Source organism: Alligator mississippiensis, chromosome 4 (genome assembly GCF_030867095.1).
Source record: "Alligator mississippiensis isolate rAllMis1 chromosome 4, rAllMis1, whole genome shotgun sequence".
Classification (NCBI taxonomy): domain Eukaryota; kingdom Metazoa; phylum Chordata; order Crocodylia; family Alligatoridae; genus Alligator; species Alligator mississippiensis.
In genome coordinates, this window is record NC_081827.1 from 245358584 (window position 1) to 245373705 (window position 15122).

A 15122-nucleotide genomic window follows, 5' to 3' on the forward strand; every position below is an offset into this window, starting at 1 on the left:
CAATCCTCCGAACTCGCCACGCTGTCTAAAACGTCAGGCCGCGGCTATGGATGGTCTTCAAGTTTCCCCCCTTTGTCCACAAAGTTGGTCCACCAGTGCTTCACCGCGAAATCGTTGGTAACAATGTCAGAAACCATCTGCAAAGAGTCGGCCATGACTGGGCCTACACCTCCCCAAGGGGCTTCAGAGCCACCCCGCGGGTGTCCCATCCTGACCGACTTTGCTGCGTAGAGAAGCGGGTGGAAGGGGTCGCATCCAACCCCCTGACACACCAGCCTCCAAACCCCCTCAGGGCCGAGAAAGGGCGGGAAGAGCTGAAGCTCCGCCCCCCAGCCAGGCCCCACCCCCACCCCCTCAGGGCTGAGGGAAAGGGTTGGCAGAGCCGAGGCCCCGCCCCCTCAGGGCTGGCCCCGGGCTGAGGGAAAGGGCGGGCAGAGACGAGGCCCCGCCCTCTGGGCGGCCGTTGTCAAACCGCCGTTTCCCCGCACACGCGGCGGGCGTCGCGGACCCGCCTCCGCGCGGATGGTGCCGGGTCCTCGCGGCGGTGAGTGAGCGCGTGCGAGCCCCGGCGTGTGCGGGTCTGGGGAGGGAGAGGCCTGGCCCGGCCCGGGGCTGCCACGCGAGGACCAGGGATGGGCAGAGCGCGGTCTCCTGAGGTGCCGAGCTCGCGTGCAGCCGGCCGGGTGCGGGGAGAGCCGCTCCTCCCACAGCGGAGTTGCTCCGAGCAAATGGCTGGAGGAGACAGGCGGCGGCGGCGGCGGCGGGGGAGGGTTTCTCCGCCGAAATGCTGCGAGCGACCCCTTGATGGGCACTGCGCTCCCTCCTGAGAGCCGCGGGGTCGAGGCAGACCTGGCTCTGGAAGTCCAGCTGGAGGAGGATGTTTACTGCCCCTCATCTCTTTTCTTATTTCGTACTTTTTACCACCTTCTTCCCCCCCCCCCCGCCCAGTCTCCCCATCCCATCATTTTGCCAAACCTGCAACACGCCTTGCGCCGCACACCTTGCGGTCTCCCTTCCTTAACCCCAAATCAGGAGTAACCAGCGAAGTTGCAGGAGTGCCACGCGAGGACAGAGGGATGCGTTCGGTAGCCGACGTAAAGAAATGCAAAACTCTCTAGAGCTCTTGGTCCGGAGATAATAAAAAGACTGCAAAAAAATGTATCTTTTCCTACAAGTTTTTGGTGCGCGATGGCCATGCTCGGGCTCAGGGAAAATTTTAAAAAGTCCCCACGGGTAGAAAACAAACTTGGTTTTTGCACAGGGGAAGCTATCGTCACCTTAACAGTATATTGTTAAGGTGGAGGTCTGTTCCTCTGGGCAGGGCTTTCTTCTGTAAAATCAAAAGTGGTTTCTAGCAATGCTGTCGTATGGTATTTTTTTTTCAGTATTATTCAGTTTAATCCCCTGCCTCCGACCCAACGTTGCTTTTTCCTCGTTCTGCAGTTCTCCCTGCATAAAGGTGGAAACCACCACTTAATACATTTCAGTTTCTTCGTCAAAAGGGCGCTGAGCTTTCTTAATTAATCCTTGCATCCGTGGCTGGTTGTGGGGGGGCTTTCGTCCCGACGGCGCGGCTCGCTACCACTTGAGCTATGGGAGTAGCTAGCGAGCAGCTGTACTAGGCTGTTTGCTGCTCGTTGACCGTAAAGGGGGATATGCAGTACATCCCTTTGGTAGTGTCATTAATGTCTGTGTGTTTTGACTTCTTCAGACAGGACTAGACCATATCACAGGTAGGAGTTTTGTCTGGGAGAGACTTTCGTCTAATCCTTATTGGTTTTGCAGGGAAATCTCAAACACATGAATGTGTAAGAAGTTTGAAATTTGATCCTAGATTAAGGAAATGCTGGCCGTGGATTCTGGGTTTGTTTTGCCCTTTACCTCCCTTCAAAAGATTCAAAGATTTTTTTTGGTTCTTTTGTGAACAACACTTGCTTTTAAAGTCAATTAAGATCCTCACCAAGACCTGCATGTTAAACTGTATTAGAGACTAAACCAGCAATTATAGATTATTTTCAGAGCCCTCCTGAAACTAATGGCTGATACAATTAAGATTGGGTATTTGGGGAAGTTTTGAACATACTGCTGCTGAGGGTGACTGGATTAAGGGGCACTTAAAACCAGTGCTGTTGAGGACTATACAACATCTTGATGGGTAGGGGTAAAGTTTTGGGTTTAGTTCATTAGAGTTTGGTATAAAAATTTGTTCTTGGACTATCTTGCTTCTTTCTCCAAGCTAGAGGTGGTTTCAGGTCTGGGCATGTGGTTTGTTCAGGATGAAAGGAACCCCCAGGCTATGAGGCCAACTCTCCTGCTATCGCAGGTCATACCGTCTCATGCATAAAGTGATCAAGCTCCATCTTAAAACTCATTAGATTTTCTTTTTAAATCCTCACTGCTCTTATTGGCAGATGGTTCCACTGTCTCACTGGTCTGATGATTAGTAACATCTTTCTGAATTTCCAACTTTGTGGCTAGTATATGTACTAGCCACAAAGTACTTGTTCTTGTGTACACATTCTTGTGTCAGCATTGTCCTTTAGCTGTTTTTGAGGTGTCTGCCTTCCCAAGCAAACCTTCCCCTTTCACTCTCCATGTTGGTAGGCTGTAAAATCAGTTCTCCATTCCTGTGATCATCTGTGCAGCCTTCCTCTGTTCCCATTTTAGTATGTATACAAGTCTGCCCAACCATCTCTAAGAAAACTGTATACGGTGTTCCAGATGACATCTTTCCAGTGCCTTTCCTGCTGAAAATCTCTCCTGATATGTTTGCCTTCTGAATCTAAATTGGCAGAGAAGGAGTGAGATAAATCTGTATCAAATGTTATGGAGTATCATTGAAGTCTGCTGGACTTCAATAGGAACCTTCACTCCTAGACAAATAAAGCGCAATGTGTGCTGTCTTCACAAATAGAACAAAATATGAACTATGACTTTGTATCCGGGGCTAGACTGAAAATACACTCGATTGCATGATAAAATTGCTGTAGTTAATGAATGCAAACTGAAAAGAATCATTTTATGGCCTGCCTTATGAGGAGTTGCAAGGTACCGACTGAAGTTGATTTAAGGCTTTACCTTTGAAAGGAAATTAGAACTTGCATTGCATGGTATCGGGAATTCTGTCTCAGTAAGTAGTCAGGGTTCCTATACCAACTGCTCCTACCTCAAAAGATTCTTGGGGGCTGCTGTTTTCTCTCTGGGATATACATCTGAAATCAGTGGAGTTGCCTTGGTGTGAGAGGAGAATCAAGTTTCATATCCTCTTTTCAGCTGAGGACCTGATTTTGTGAGAGTAGAGGTCACTGGGAAATGTGACTGCTTAGGACCAGTGAAAAACAAACCCTAAACCATTGAAATAACTTAACTTGCACTTTCTGTAGAGCAATGCTTCTGTGAGAAACTCTGCCATTTTCTCAGTGATTTATTGACTGAGGCCTTTCAGGTTTACTTGAATTTATCATGTGAGTCTAATCTACCTTTTGTTCACTCAGTTTGCAGGATTTAAGGTTTAAGAGGGTCTATGCATGCCCCTCCTCCAAGCTCCTCGTTTAATTGAAGAAGCTTGGTGTGCTATTTACATCTGAATCCCCATCTACTAGGAACAATGGTTTAGGGATAAGCATATTGAAAGCTATCTGATGAATGCTTTTATGCAAGTGGAGTCAGGGAAAGAAATGGAAACTGAGGACATAAATTTCCAAGGTGAGATGACTGTGAGAGTTATGGGCACTCCAGCACCTCTGAAGATCAGGCTTCCAAAACGGGGAGGAATTTGGCTTAGCAGCCCCAAGTCCATTATTACTGGCTTTCATGGGAGCTCTTCAGAGCAAGCTGTTTGAGGGGTAGGCCCCAATGTGGTGATATTGGGGTTTTTTTTGTTTTTGGGGGGGGGTGTTTTATGTGTATTGGGGGGGGAGGGCATTGCTTAATTTTATGAAATACAGTGTGGTGACTGCAGTCGTCTTGCCTAATTCTTCCCTGCCCCAATTCATTGTTATAATCACAAGCATTAAATTGCAGATAAAGCAACTTCTGGGTGAGATCAACAGGCTTCATCTTTTTGCCAAATGAAGTTAAGTGCTTAGCATTGCAGTGTACATTGCAAAGTACTTTCACTGAATCCCTTCCCCTTCTTTTTGCTGGCAGGAACCAATTTGCTGGCACACGTTTCTGTTATAATGACCCCAAGTGTTGCTACATGTCACTGCAGCATGTCAGCTTTCTTTGAGCTCTATAAATAAGGCCAGCAAGCTGCAGTGTCTCTGTGTTGGAGTACAAACTCACTACTGTTCCATCAGTAGCAGTTGGCTGGGCCTCATCCCCTCTTCTGCAGTAGGATTAAACAAACTTGCTTGCCAAATATATAGCAAACCTTATGGCATATTAATTCTTCAGACATAACAGCCTTTTGTGTGCATGAAGACCATCTGGTTCTGAGTGACAAAGGTGTTTTCAAGGTGACTGTGTGGTACCTGGCAATTATAATTGATGCATCAGAGGATGTATAATGCTCATTAGTTGCTGTTTCAACAACTTATTTAATTAAGCCCTATTTTTTGCCATACAGATATATTATAACTCATATGAGGAAGAATACATCTTCTAGTTTGAACTCATAGACTCTGTTTCTCTCTGTCTCTCACAGCCTCCCCATGCTGGAGAAGTGGTTGGTGGTGTGGAGCAGGACAACACCTGCCTAAGGTGGATTGCAGCCTGCCCTGTTCATCTGGGTCATGGCAGTGAATCTTTCCTGACCATACTTTCTTAAGGTGTCTGCTGGTCCTAGGTCACCTGTGGAGCTTTAGGTGACCAAGGTGTTATAAGAAGTATGTGGCAGAGAAACAGAAGCTCTCTTTCCCCCGCAGCTAACCTGTGCATTAGCCCTGGGACCTTCTTATATACCTGGTCTTGGAATAAATTGAACAACAAGTGAAAAGATGTTTGAGTAATAAAATCCCACCTGTGTGGCTGCTGGCACTGCTTTGTGTTCTTCCTTGGCAGCTCCAGAAAAAAGCCAAACACTGAATGGGCCGTGAAAGTGCCCAAGTCAGGATTTGGGCAGGGCGTCTAGGCTGCTGTGTAGCTACTGCCCATCCTGGATACAAAAATTAATCCTATCTCTTGCATCATCAGTGCTTGTGTGTATCGGATTCATCTAGGTTCCCCTTGCCTACTTCTAGGGCACCTGAGAGGGGTAAATATTGTTAATGTTTGGGAGACACCACGAGCATGAGGAAGAAATGAAGCCAGCAGGCCCTGAGTTATGTTCCAGGCACTGTTGTACATACACCGCTTCTTTAAAGTTGTCTCATTCACTTATGCCAAAATTGTCTAATTCTCTTAAATACTTATAGTACCACACTGTGTGGCAGCTTGGCTAAGTGTTTATATGAGGGGTAGAGATCTGTGTTCAGTGTCAAATGTCTGGCCTATTTTTGGGTACTGTATAAACAGTGGCAATGCAATAAGAGGACTTTGATTTAAGAAGTCTTTATGTATGTTACTCTAATAATACTTGCCATGAGGCTAACCATTGTGGAGCTTAAATTTTAGTAGAATGCACAGTGTTAAGGCCAATAAAGCTGTTAAGACTCCAGGAAAGTATCACTTGCACCTTTCATTATGTGGAACATACAAGCCCACTTGCTGCTGAGGAAATCAGCGAGAGAATCAGGTGTCTGACTGGGCGGAGATGAAAGGAATGAAGGTAAATTTAGTTTCTATAGGTGTAGGAGGTCTTTAGTGAGTCCAGGTCAAGCTTTTGGCCTGTCTGTGACTTCCACTGACCTCTTAGTTATTCAAGCAAAGTAGCAAACCTGAAGCTAGAAATAGTAGAGTGTGTGCTTAAACTATACAGGAAAGGGAAGTCTCGGACCATCGGCTTTACACAGAGTACTAGTGTTTTTCTGTGTTACCACTCTTGTTCTGCGCAAGGAAACAGTGAGATAACTGAACAAAATATTTTGTAGATTTCATAGACGTGAGGGCTGGAAGGGACCTCGGAAGATCATCGAGTCCAGCCCCGTGCCGGAGGGGCAGGAAGTCAGCTGGGGTCATAGGATCTCAGCAAGATAAGCATCTTAATTTCTCTTGAAGGTGTTCAATGTAGGTGCTAGAACCACCTCCGGTGGCAGGCTATTCCAGACCTTGGGGGCTCGGACAGTAAAATTCCTCCTTTATGTCCAGCCTGAAATGGTCTTGCAATAGTTTATAACTGTTTGACCTTGTCATCCCTTGGGGTGCTCTGGTGAAAAATCGTTCCCCCAGATCCTGGTGAACACCCCTGATAAACTTATAGGTGGCCATCAGATCGCCCCTGAGCCTGTGCTTTTCCAGGCTAAAGAGCCCCATGGCTCTCAGCATGTTGTAAAGTCTATTTTCCTGACCTGATCATGCACGTGGCTCTTCTCTGGACTCTTTCAAGCTTCTCTACATCCTTTTTGAATCGTGGAGCACAAAGTTGGATGCAGTACTCCAGCTGCAGCCTCACCAAGGCCGAGTACAAGGGGAGAATGACGTCCTGGGATTTGCTTGAGAAGCATCTATGGATGCAAGCCAGGGTTTTGCTCCCTTTACTAGCTGCAGCATCATGTTGAAGGCTCATGTTCATCTTGTGGTCAATCATGACCCCCAAGTCCCTTTCATCTGTAGTGCTAGCCAGCGTAGCACTGCCAAGCCTATAAGGATGCTGCAGGTTTTTCCTCCCAAGGTGGAGAACCTTGCATTTTTTCGGTGTTAAACACCATCATGTTCTCGTCCTCCCATTTCCTGAGCCTGTCGAGGTCAGCCTGGATTGCCCTCCTGTCCTCAGTTGTGGATGCTTTACCCCAGAGTTTGGTATTGTTGGCAAACTTGGCCCGCCCGCTTCTGACTCTGATGTCTACATCATTAATGAAGAGGTTGAACAATATACATCCAAGGACAGAGCCTTTGGGGACCCCACTGGTCACAGGGCACCATGATGATTGACTTCTGTCAACCACCACCCTCTGGGTCTGACCATGGAGCCAATTCCCCAGCCAGTGGATCGTGGTGGGCCCAAGACTGCGGTTGTCCCGTTTTGCCAAGAGGTGATCGTGGGATACCAGATCAAAGGCTTTTTTGGAGTCAAGATATATGACATCGGTCTCTTCTCCCTTGTCCAGGTGATAGGTCACCTGGTTGTAAAAGGAAATAAGATTGGTCAAGCAAGACCTATCCGCAACAAACCCGTGCTGGCTATCCCTCAGGATGTTGGCGTCGGCCAGTCCATTCAGGATGGCCTCTTTAAGAATCTTTTCTAAGACCTTGCCCAGGATAGAGGTCAGGCTGATGGGCCTGTAGTTTGCCAGATCCACTTTCCTCCCTTTCTTGAAGATAGGCACCACATTGGCCTTCTTCCAGTCTTTGGGCACTTCACTAGTGTGCCAGGAGTTCTCAAAGATCCATGCCAGAGGCTGGGCTATGATGCTAGCCAACTCCGTAAGTACCCTGGGGTGTAGATTGTCAGGGCCAACTGACTTGAAGGTGTCCAGCCTCTCAAGGTGTTCCTTCACGAGGTAAGCATTGATGGAGGACAGGAGATCTCCCTCACCCGGGCCCTTCTGTCCCGTAATGGGCAATTTCAGTTGATTCTGAAGAGTGGTCTTCAGTTCTTTAGGTTTGAGTCCAGCTAGTCTAGCTCTCCGAGCCTTCCACCAAAGCCAGGAACTTTTGGTGGGGTAATGTGAGGCACCCTGATCTGCTTGTGCATACACTGACTGAATCAATTCTGCAAGCCCATACTCGGGCACTGCGGTTATGGGATGTTTTATGCCTTGAAATGCGAGTCACTGGGCTCTTTCAGCACTTGGGCAGAAGAGAGCAAGCCCAGTTCTGTATTAAAACGGTGGCTTAGGCCTCTTGCTCTCATCCTAGAGCAATGCAGTTCCGTTTGCATAAGCAGAATTGCAGTGCTCCTGACTTTAGCCAGGATTGGGGGAAGAATTGAGCCCAATCATCTTTGGTCTGGTTTTTTTTTAGCAGCTCTTTTTCTATGTGATCTCCAAGTCAATATGAGCCGCTTCCCAGAACTGGCATGAAATAAAGTACTCTCTTCTTCAAGTCACTAGACCTTAAACAAACCATCGCAATCGCATTAAAACAGGCTTAATAATACTGTGTTGTCCAGCGCCTTTGTGAAGATTCCTGCAGTGGGTGCATACCTCTTTGCTTTCCAAGATTTCTTGTCATTGGTTAGTCTGAACTTTGGGCTATGGAATTCAAGTATCACACAGTCTTGCCCGAGTTGTGCCTCCAGATTTGTCAGTTCTAGGATGACTTAAGCACCTCGCGTGCAAATTGTGTTGGTAGTGGCAGTTTCTATAAAATATCCCTGACCCACCTGTAAACTCAGCTAGTTGTAATAACATTGCTTTGTTGCAGTGTAGCATATGTAGGGATAATTACCTTGTGCTGTAAATGGCTGAATTTTAAGGGAATCCGAGATCATTCCAGAAGAATCATACTGTTTTGGTCTTAGACCGGGGCGGCCAATGTCTGGCCCATGGGCCAGATCAGGCCTGTGGCAGACTCCATTTCCAAGCATCCCTTGCCTGTGTTGCTGCAGCTGGTTCCTGCAGAGACCCCAGCAGTGATGGGGGCCATGACAGCTGGGGGCCAGGATTTTCATGGAGACCAGCTGGCAGGACATGCAGCTGGGCAGGGAGCTCCTCTGGGGCTGGGATCTTGTGGCAGTTACAGCATGGTCCAGAACAGGTCAGAGCTGTGATCTGCCTGCACACCCTGGGCAGGCATTGGATCGGAGTTCTGCCCTGGCTATGGACCACAGTGTCACCACTGCAAGATCCCAGTCCTGGCTGCGGAGCCCCTCCCTGCCCAGCCGCATGCCCTGCCAGCACTGCTGGAGCTGGTCTCCATGGAAACCCTGGCCCCATACTGTCATAGCACCACTGCTGCTGGAATCCCTGTGGAAACCAGTTCAGAGAAGCAGGCAGAAGCTGCTGGGAAATGGAGTTCTGCCGCTGACCTGATCCACCGTTTTGCCCACCCCTGTCTTAGACTGTGAAGCACGTTGTAGAGGAGGAGATGAAGCACTTTACAGAAGAGGAGAAGTATCAGTTGCTTCCTTTCGACACTGGAAAGCTTCCTTTACTTCTCCCTGCCTCAGTTTCCACTTGGAGGAAACTGAGGTAGGGAGTTGTGGAAAGGAAGGTGAGCTGCCAAAGATCAATAGCTACAGAAGTGACACTAGAACCCACATCTCCTAAATGCCAGGCTCCTGCCTATCCAGTGTACTGAAGTGCCGTCCACTATACACAAATCACGTGGCTCATCTAAGTATCGAGAAAATTTAGAGTGCAGAGAGCTAGAGACTGGAAAAAAAAGGCTGTGGGGTACAGCAGAAAAACAAGCTAGTAGGCTCTCTTCCTTCCTCCACACATGCCGTTCTGTCTTATCAAGTATTACCTGAAAATTGGCTAGATGTGCTTACTTGGAAGGTGTTTATTGTTACCTCCCTATGTTCACTTTTGAGATAGCAACTTTTAGTGCTTTCACTTCATTTTGCATGTATACTTAGCTTTCTATCATCATAAAATCACGATCAGAGCGCTCTTTCCCTCACTTAGCATCACCCCTTTCTTTGTTTGAATGAACTTTTAAGTTGCTGAACTGCTAAAGTTCAGCCGGATTGTTCTTTCATGCCTTGTTTTGTGTACAACTTGCAGGTGGTTTGATGGTGGAGTCAGTTGGGGTCTGTTCTTGTGATTCCAGGATGCTGCCTTGTGCTTTCATCTTCAGTGATGCATGCCATGTTGGGAATCTGTTGTAATAATTTCCAGTTGCTTTTGGCCTCTGTTCCTTGCACATCCTGCTGATCAAGACTCAACAAAGTATATTTTTAATCCCGCTTGCCTTCCCCCCTGTCCCTGGATGTCTGTGTTTTATCCTTTGTTAGTTGTATGTGTATATTCATGGTTTTGGTTAGAAGCAGGATTTGTTTGATAGTATTTCTTATTGGAGTAACTATGTAGATGGGATACTGCTAGAAGTCTTCAGGAAGGGCTTTTTTGCCTCAAAGCTTGTCTAATGTCTAGGAGAAATATATAACTGTTTCAGTAAAAGATGCTACCAAACACAGTCTGCTTCTTACCCTGGCCCATCAGTGCTGCAACAACGCTACTACATGGCTTTGGTTAAACAGTGTACTATCAACCTGCACATAACACAGATGAGGATTTACACTTTCAGCTTGTTACCTTGTGTATGATCTGTCCAGGAGTAGTAGTTTGATTCTGAGAGGTGTTTAGCTTGTCAGATCTAGCTGTTGCCTATCTCTCTTCCGTTTTGCCTGGTGCTACTTCCAGTGCTCCTAGTGATAGTAATACTGCCATTGCTAGCAGCAAACATCAAGTATGATTTTGTTGCTAATACCTTCTATATTTGTCTTTCCATTCAGTGGTGGCTTGCCATGTGCCGGCACTTTCTTTCACAGTCCCCTTTAATCGAATGTTAGCATTTTTAACAGCTTGTTCAGCTTTGTCATCTGGCTGTGATGCGATGGGACTTTTGACACACTGATTTCATGCAGCAGTGTTCAGTGTCTCTCTCTCCTCTCATTTTATGCCAGAGACTGCAACATTGACTCTCTTCCTTTCCACCCAAATGCCATGCTGTCCCTTCAAGTATTTCTTGAGTAGTTCTCAGAGTTTCTATACTCATCTGGATCAAGGTCCCTTCTAGTTGGAAGCTACTTATTATAATATAAAATGGAATTGTAACAGCATCACAGTTGGTACTGTTGGAGGAAAAATATGCATGTAACCTACATAATTTCTCTTATGACTAATAAAATGTCAAGGATGCATCCAGTCTTGTTTTGTTCTTGATTTTGCCGTCTATGATAGATAGAAGCATATTGTAACTTTTCAGTGTTTGTCGCTTTCTAGATAGTTTTGTTGTGTGGGAAATGTGAGCTTATGCAAAGTTTTGAGCGATACGCTTTAAGTGCTGATACTACAGACTTTTTTGTTAAACCTAGCATGCACACAGCTTGCTGTCTCATATATGATAGGGTTTATTTCAGGAATTCAAGGAATACAAAAAGGCTTTCTTCCAGGACTGCGAAAGATACCAGCTAGTACGAAGCTAAATACAGGCACGAGACAAAGGTCTTCATTGTCTTAATGAGGAACTCGCTCTAATTGAAGTTTCTTGTGTAGTCTTCCCCCACCCCACCCCCTTTGTTTCCAGCTTATATTACATCCCACAGGACAGGAAATGCAGCTATATGGTAACTGTGTAACTTCCTGTCCTATGAGATAATTCTAGTTATATGTGTCTGAAACTAAATGGTGCAAGCCCTGTAACAACTGACTTCAGCTCGTTTTCATGGGATGTTAGCAGAATCGCACATTGATGTTTGTGCTGCTTAAATCTCTTTGTTTTGTCTTGTTTTAACTGGAGCTCTGACATCCATGTCAAGTAGTTAATGGCTCTCTTCTATGGCATCAAATAGCTATATAATCCTAGTTTGGGAAGTTGTATTTGCTTTCTTTGGTTTCCTTCCTCACATTCATTTATTTGCCCTCCATCCAGTTGCTCATTTTCTTAGTCTACAATAAAAATGTGTTTTGAAAAATTGTATCCAGATTCTGTAGGAGAGAGAAATCCAAACATGTCTCTGAAAGTGGGCTGATTTATACACAGCTATCAGTAGACCTTCAGAGACATTGCACAGACAGCTGAATTACCTTGTCTGTACAAAGAAGTTAATCTGTGCACTCCTGTGGCAAACCATGCAACGGATCTTAGTTTGACTGCCAAACTGGCAGGGGGTCCCTCCTGGAAACCTTGATGGGTCTTGGCAGTAGCTGAATCTCATGGAAAGTTGCTGTCTATAGGAATGTTTAGCCTAACAAAGAAGTAAGTAGGTATCCCTACAGTATCCACTGCTGTTCACTAGATCACTTAGCAAATTCTCTTCATAGCTTTCAGCATCTGAGTCTTGTTCTATTGCTTGTTATGTAATACAAAGCTTTAGACCCTCCCAAAAGAGGGGAGAAGCAAGTGAAGATTGAGAAGGTGCTGTAAACATTATGCATTGTTAGTGCAAGGCAGTTGCTGATTAGCATGGCAATGATGTGTAAGAACTACAGTCTGTGTAAGGCTGTCTTGGGCATGCAGTGATAACATGCATTCTCTTCTGGGCATGCGCAGGACACTATAAATAATATTTGGCACTTTATGTACAGAGGTGGAAATGGAGGCAAAAAGTGGATCCCCTGAGGTCCCATAAGAAGTCTCCCAACAGAGCTGCAAGTAGACCCCAGCAGTCCCTATGCAGTAATCGGAAGAAGTGTGTTTATACCAGGGGTCGGCAATGTTTTTGGGCCGAGTGTCAAAAACCCCCGCAACGTGGACCTAGAAGATGTTGGTGTGCCTGAGGTGGATGGTGGGGCAGCTTGCCAGGGGTCCAATCCTTATTATGGCAGCACAGCCTTGGCCCCTTCCCTGCTGTGCTACCTGAAGTGCACGTGCAGCTGCTGCCAGCAGTGAACCAGGCTGGGGCTCTTAACCTCGGTTCAACTGCTTGCAGCCTCATGGCTACTTGGTACAAGCAGCCCTAAGAGAAGCTAAAGAAAGAGATGCTGGCTCCCTGCCGCATTGATGATTTTAAAAGGGCCAGGAGGGGACATGTGGTGCCGATGGTGGCACCTTAGAGAAGCCTGGGCAACCAGAGGCACCTTCCCTGGGGGTTCCCAGCTCAGCAGGACAATGCCGCTGCAGTGGTGGTCCCTCCCTCAGCACCCACTCCTCATAGGGTACAGGGTACCCCCCAAGTGCCCGCTGCCTCCAGAGCTCCATGAGGCAAAGTGCTCCCAGGCAGGGGGCCAGCCCCTGCCAGGCACCTGCAGTGGCCCAGGCATGGTGGTGGTTGAACTTGGCTGGGGCTATGTACACTGATGCAGCTGTTTGCAGCCTGTCCGCTGCCTGTGCTATGCTAGGCCCCACCCCTGACATCCACCAAGCAGCGTGTGTGCAGCTGCTGCCAGGTGCTGGGGCTCCAGAGCCCAGTGCATCTGTTTGCAGCCTCCCAGCTGCCTGCCACACCCAGCCCAGGCTCCATGGCAGCCCGCGCTCCTGCCATGGAGCGCGGGCTCCCTGCAGCAGAGCTTGCAGCTTCCCAGTCACCCGCTGCGAGCAGCTTGGGCCCTGTGGTCAGTGGTGTCTGCCCAGAGCCTGGGCCAGCTGTGGCGTGCTGAGCAAAGTGGCATCATACGCCATGCTTTGCACACTTGCCAGGGGTTGCTGATCCTTGGTTTATACTGAAGAAGACGAAATAATTAATCAAGAGCCATAAATAACTATTTATCTGGCATAAACACATGGAGATGATGCATCTGTGTTAGATTCCTTATTGTGTTGGGAGAAGACATTCGAAGTGAATTATAGTTCAGGGAATCTGCTAAATAAGTCCAGATAGACGATGTTGCTCAGCTAGGCATCGCTAGCATTCACCAGCCACATTGCAACAGCTGAGTAGCCTTACTCTGTGGTCTCTTCAGTGTTTTACTAACATTGCTGTTTTGTTTTTATTTTGACCACAGGACAGGATGGGACCTCCTTGGTGTTCTGCCCTTTGCTTTCCATGGGGACCACCTTACATTTTGTAAACTTCTCTGGTAACACTGTTGGCTGACCCTGCTCTGATTCCTGGTTACTTTTTGTTCCTAATCGTGTTTTGTAAACTATTTTGGTATGTTAGAACTGCCAATACCAGGCCTCAGATCAGTGCTTGGAAACTGTCTCTAGTGCTTTTGGCATCTTTGTAGAGAAAAGCTAAGTTCTGTATTGCCCATCCTAAATGTGCAATTCTTGATTCTGCCACGTGGCATATTTAAAAAAGCTGTTAAGGGGAACAAATACTTACTTTGTCAATAACATTGCTTTGGTCTTGGGCAGGGGTTATCAACTGGGGGTACACATGCCTCTGGGGGTACTTGGGAAGGCTCTAAGGTGGGTGGGGACAGAGCGCTGCCACCCGCCACCCCACGCCGCCACCTCCCTGGAGCAAGGCCGGGGGGGGGGGGGGGGGGCGAGGGCAGCGGCACCGCTCTGTTGCACAGGCGCTGTCCAGCCAGCTGGACATAGGGGTGGGGAGAAGCTTGCATATGGCAGTGGGCACTGCCATATATATATTAATTATACATACATACAATGATCTCAAAGCACTTTATAAAGACAGTTGGTAGCATTATTTCCATTCTACGGGTCTGGGCACTAAGGTAGAGAGGGGGAAAAGTGATTTGCGTGTGCTCACTCAGCAGCCAGTAACAGTGTCATGGATAGAACCCAGGTATATTGAGTCCGTGTTCGAGTTCACTGTCCATTATATCCATGCTGTTCTGGTGAGGACCTGAACTACAAGCTGTCATCTCCCCAGGTGCAAAATAGGTTGGAAATAAAGAAAAAAGTATATTGAATTAAGAGCATTCCTGAGCCGGGAAATAAATCCTAGCCAGATAAAATAGCTCTGTTTTCTCCTCTAAAAAAGCAAACTTTTGGTGAGATGTGAGGCATTCTGTCACCATGTGCAAGATAATATATGCCTTCCCTCATATTCCTTTCTGTCAGTTTATTTCAACAAAGGAAATAGCTTTTCCAAATCAGAAGCAATCATCATGGTCATGTAGTCTGACCTTTTTCATAACACAGGCCACAGGCTGGTATCCAGTGAACCCTTGATCTTTTTGTGGTTGAAATGGGGACTATTTTAATAAAGAAAACCAAAAGAGCTGGTCTTGATTTAAAGCACCCAAGTGATGCTTACCTTTGTTAAGATGTTACGGTGATAAAATGCTCTTTCTATTAAGATGCAATCCTTTATTTCCTGTTTTGAAGTTTGCTGACTTCAACTTTCAGTGGATTTTGCTTTGCCACCTTCTGCTAAATTAAGGAGTCCTTTGTTGGTTGTCTTGTATCTCATCTAGTAAGAGGGGAATTGCCCTCAGTCCGTCATATTCTTGTGTGGGGAAATACTATTATCCTAATTTCTCAGGTGATCAACTGAGGCACAGACAGATGCAACAAGTGTATTGTTGCAAACACCAGTGTAGGTGTTTGAACCACCTCCGAAG

At 46.8% G+C, this 15122-nt stretch overlaps 1 protein-coding gene across 2 annotated transcripts in view; it reads left to right on the forward strand.

Annotated features, from left to right (window-relative positions):
- The first annotated feature begins 444 nt into the window (after positions 1-444).
- MYLK (myosin light chain kinase) overlaps positions 445-15122 on the forward strand; it is a 356584-nt gene continuing 341906 nt past the window's right edge. For both annotated transcript variants that reach the window (XM_006259414.4, XM_059727477.1), the window contains exon 1: positions 445-544. In XM_006259414.4, coding sequence (XP_006259476.3) covers positions 523-544 — 22 coding nt within the window. In that variant the 5' untranslated portion in view covers positions 445-522. The remainder of the gene's footprint in view (positions 545-15122) is intronic.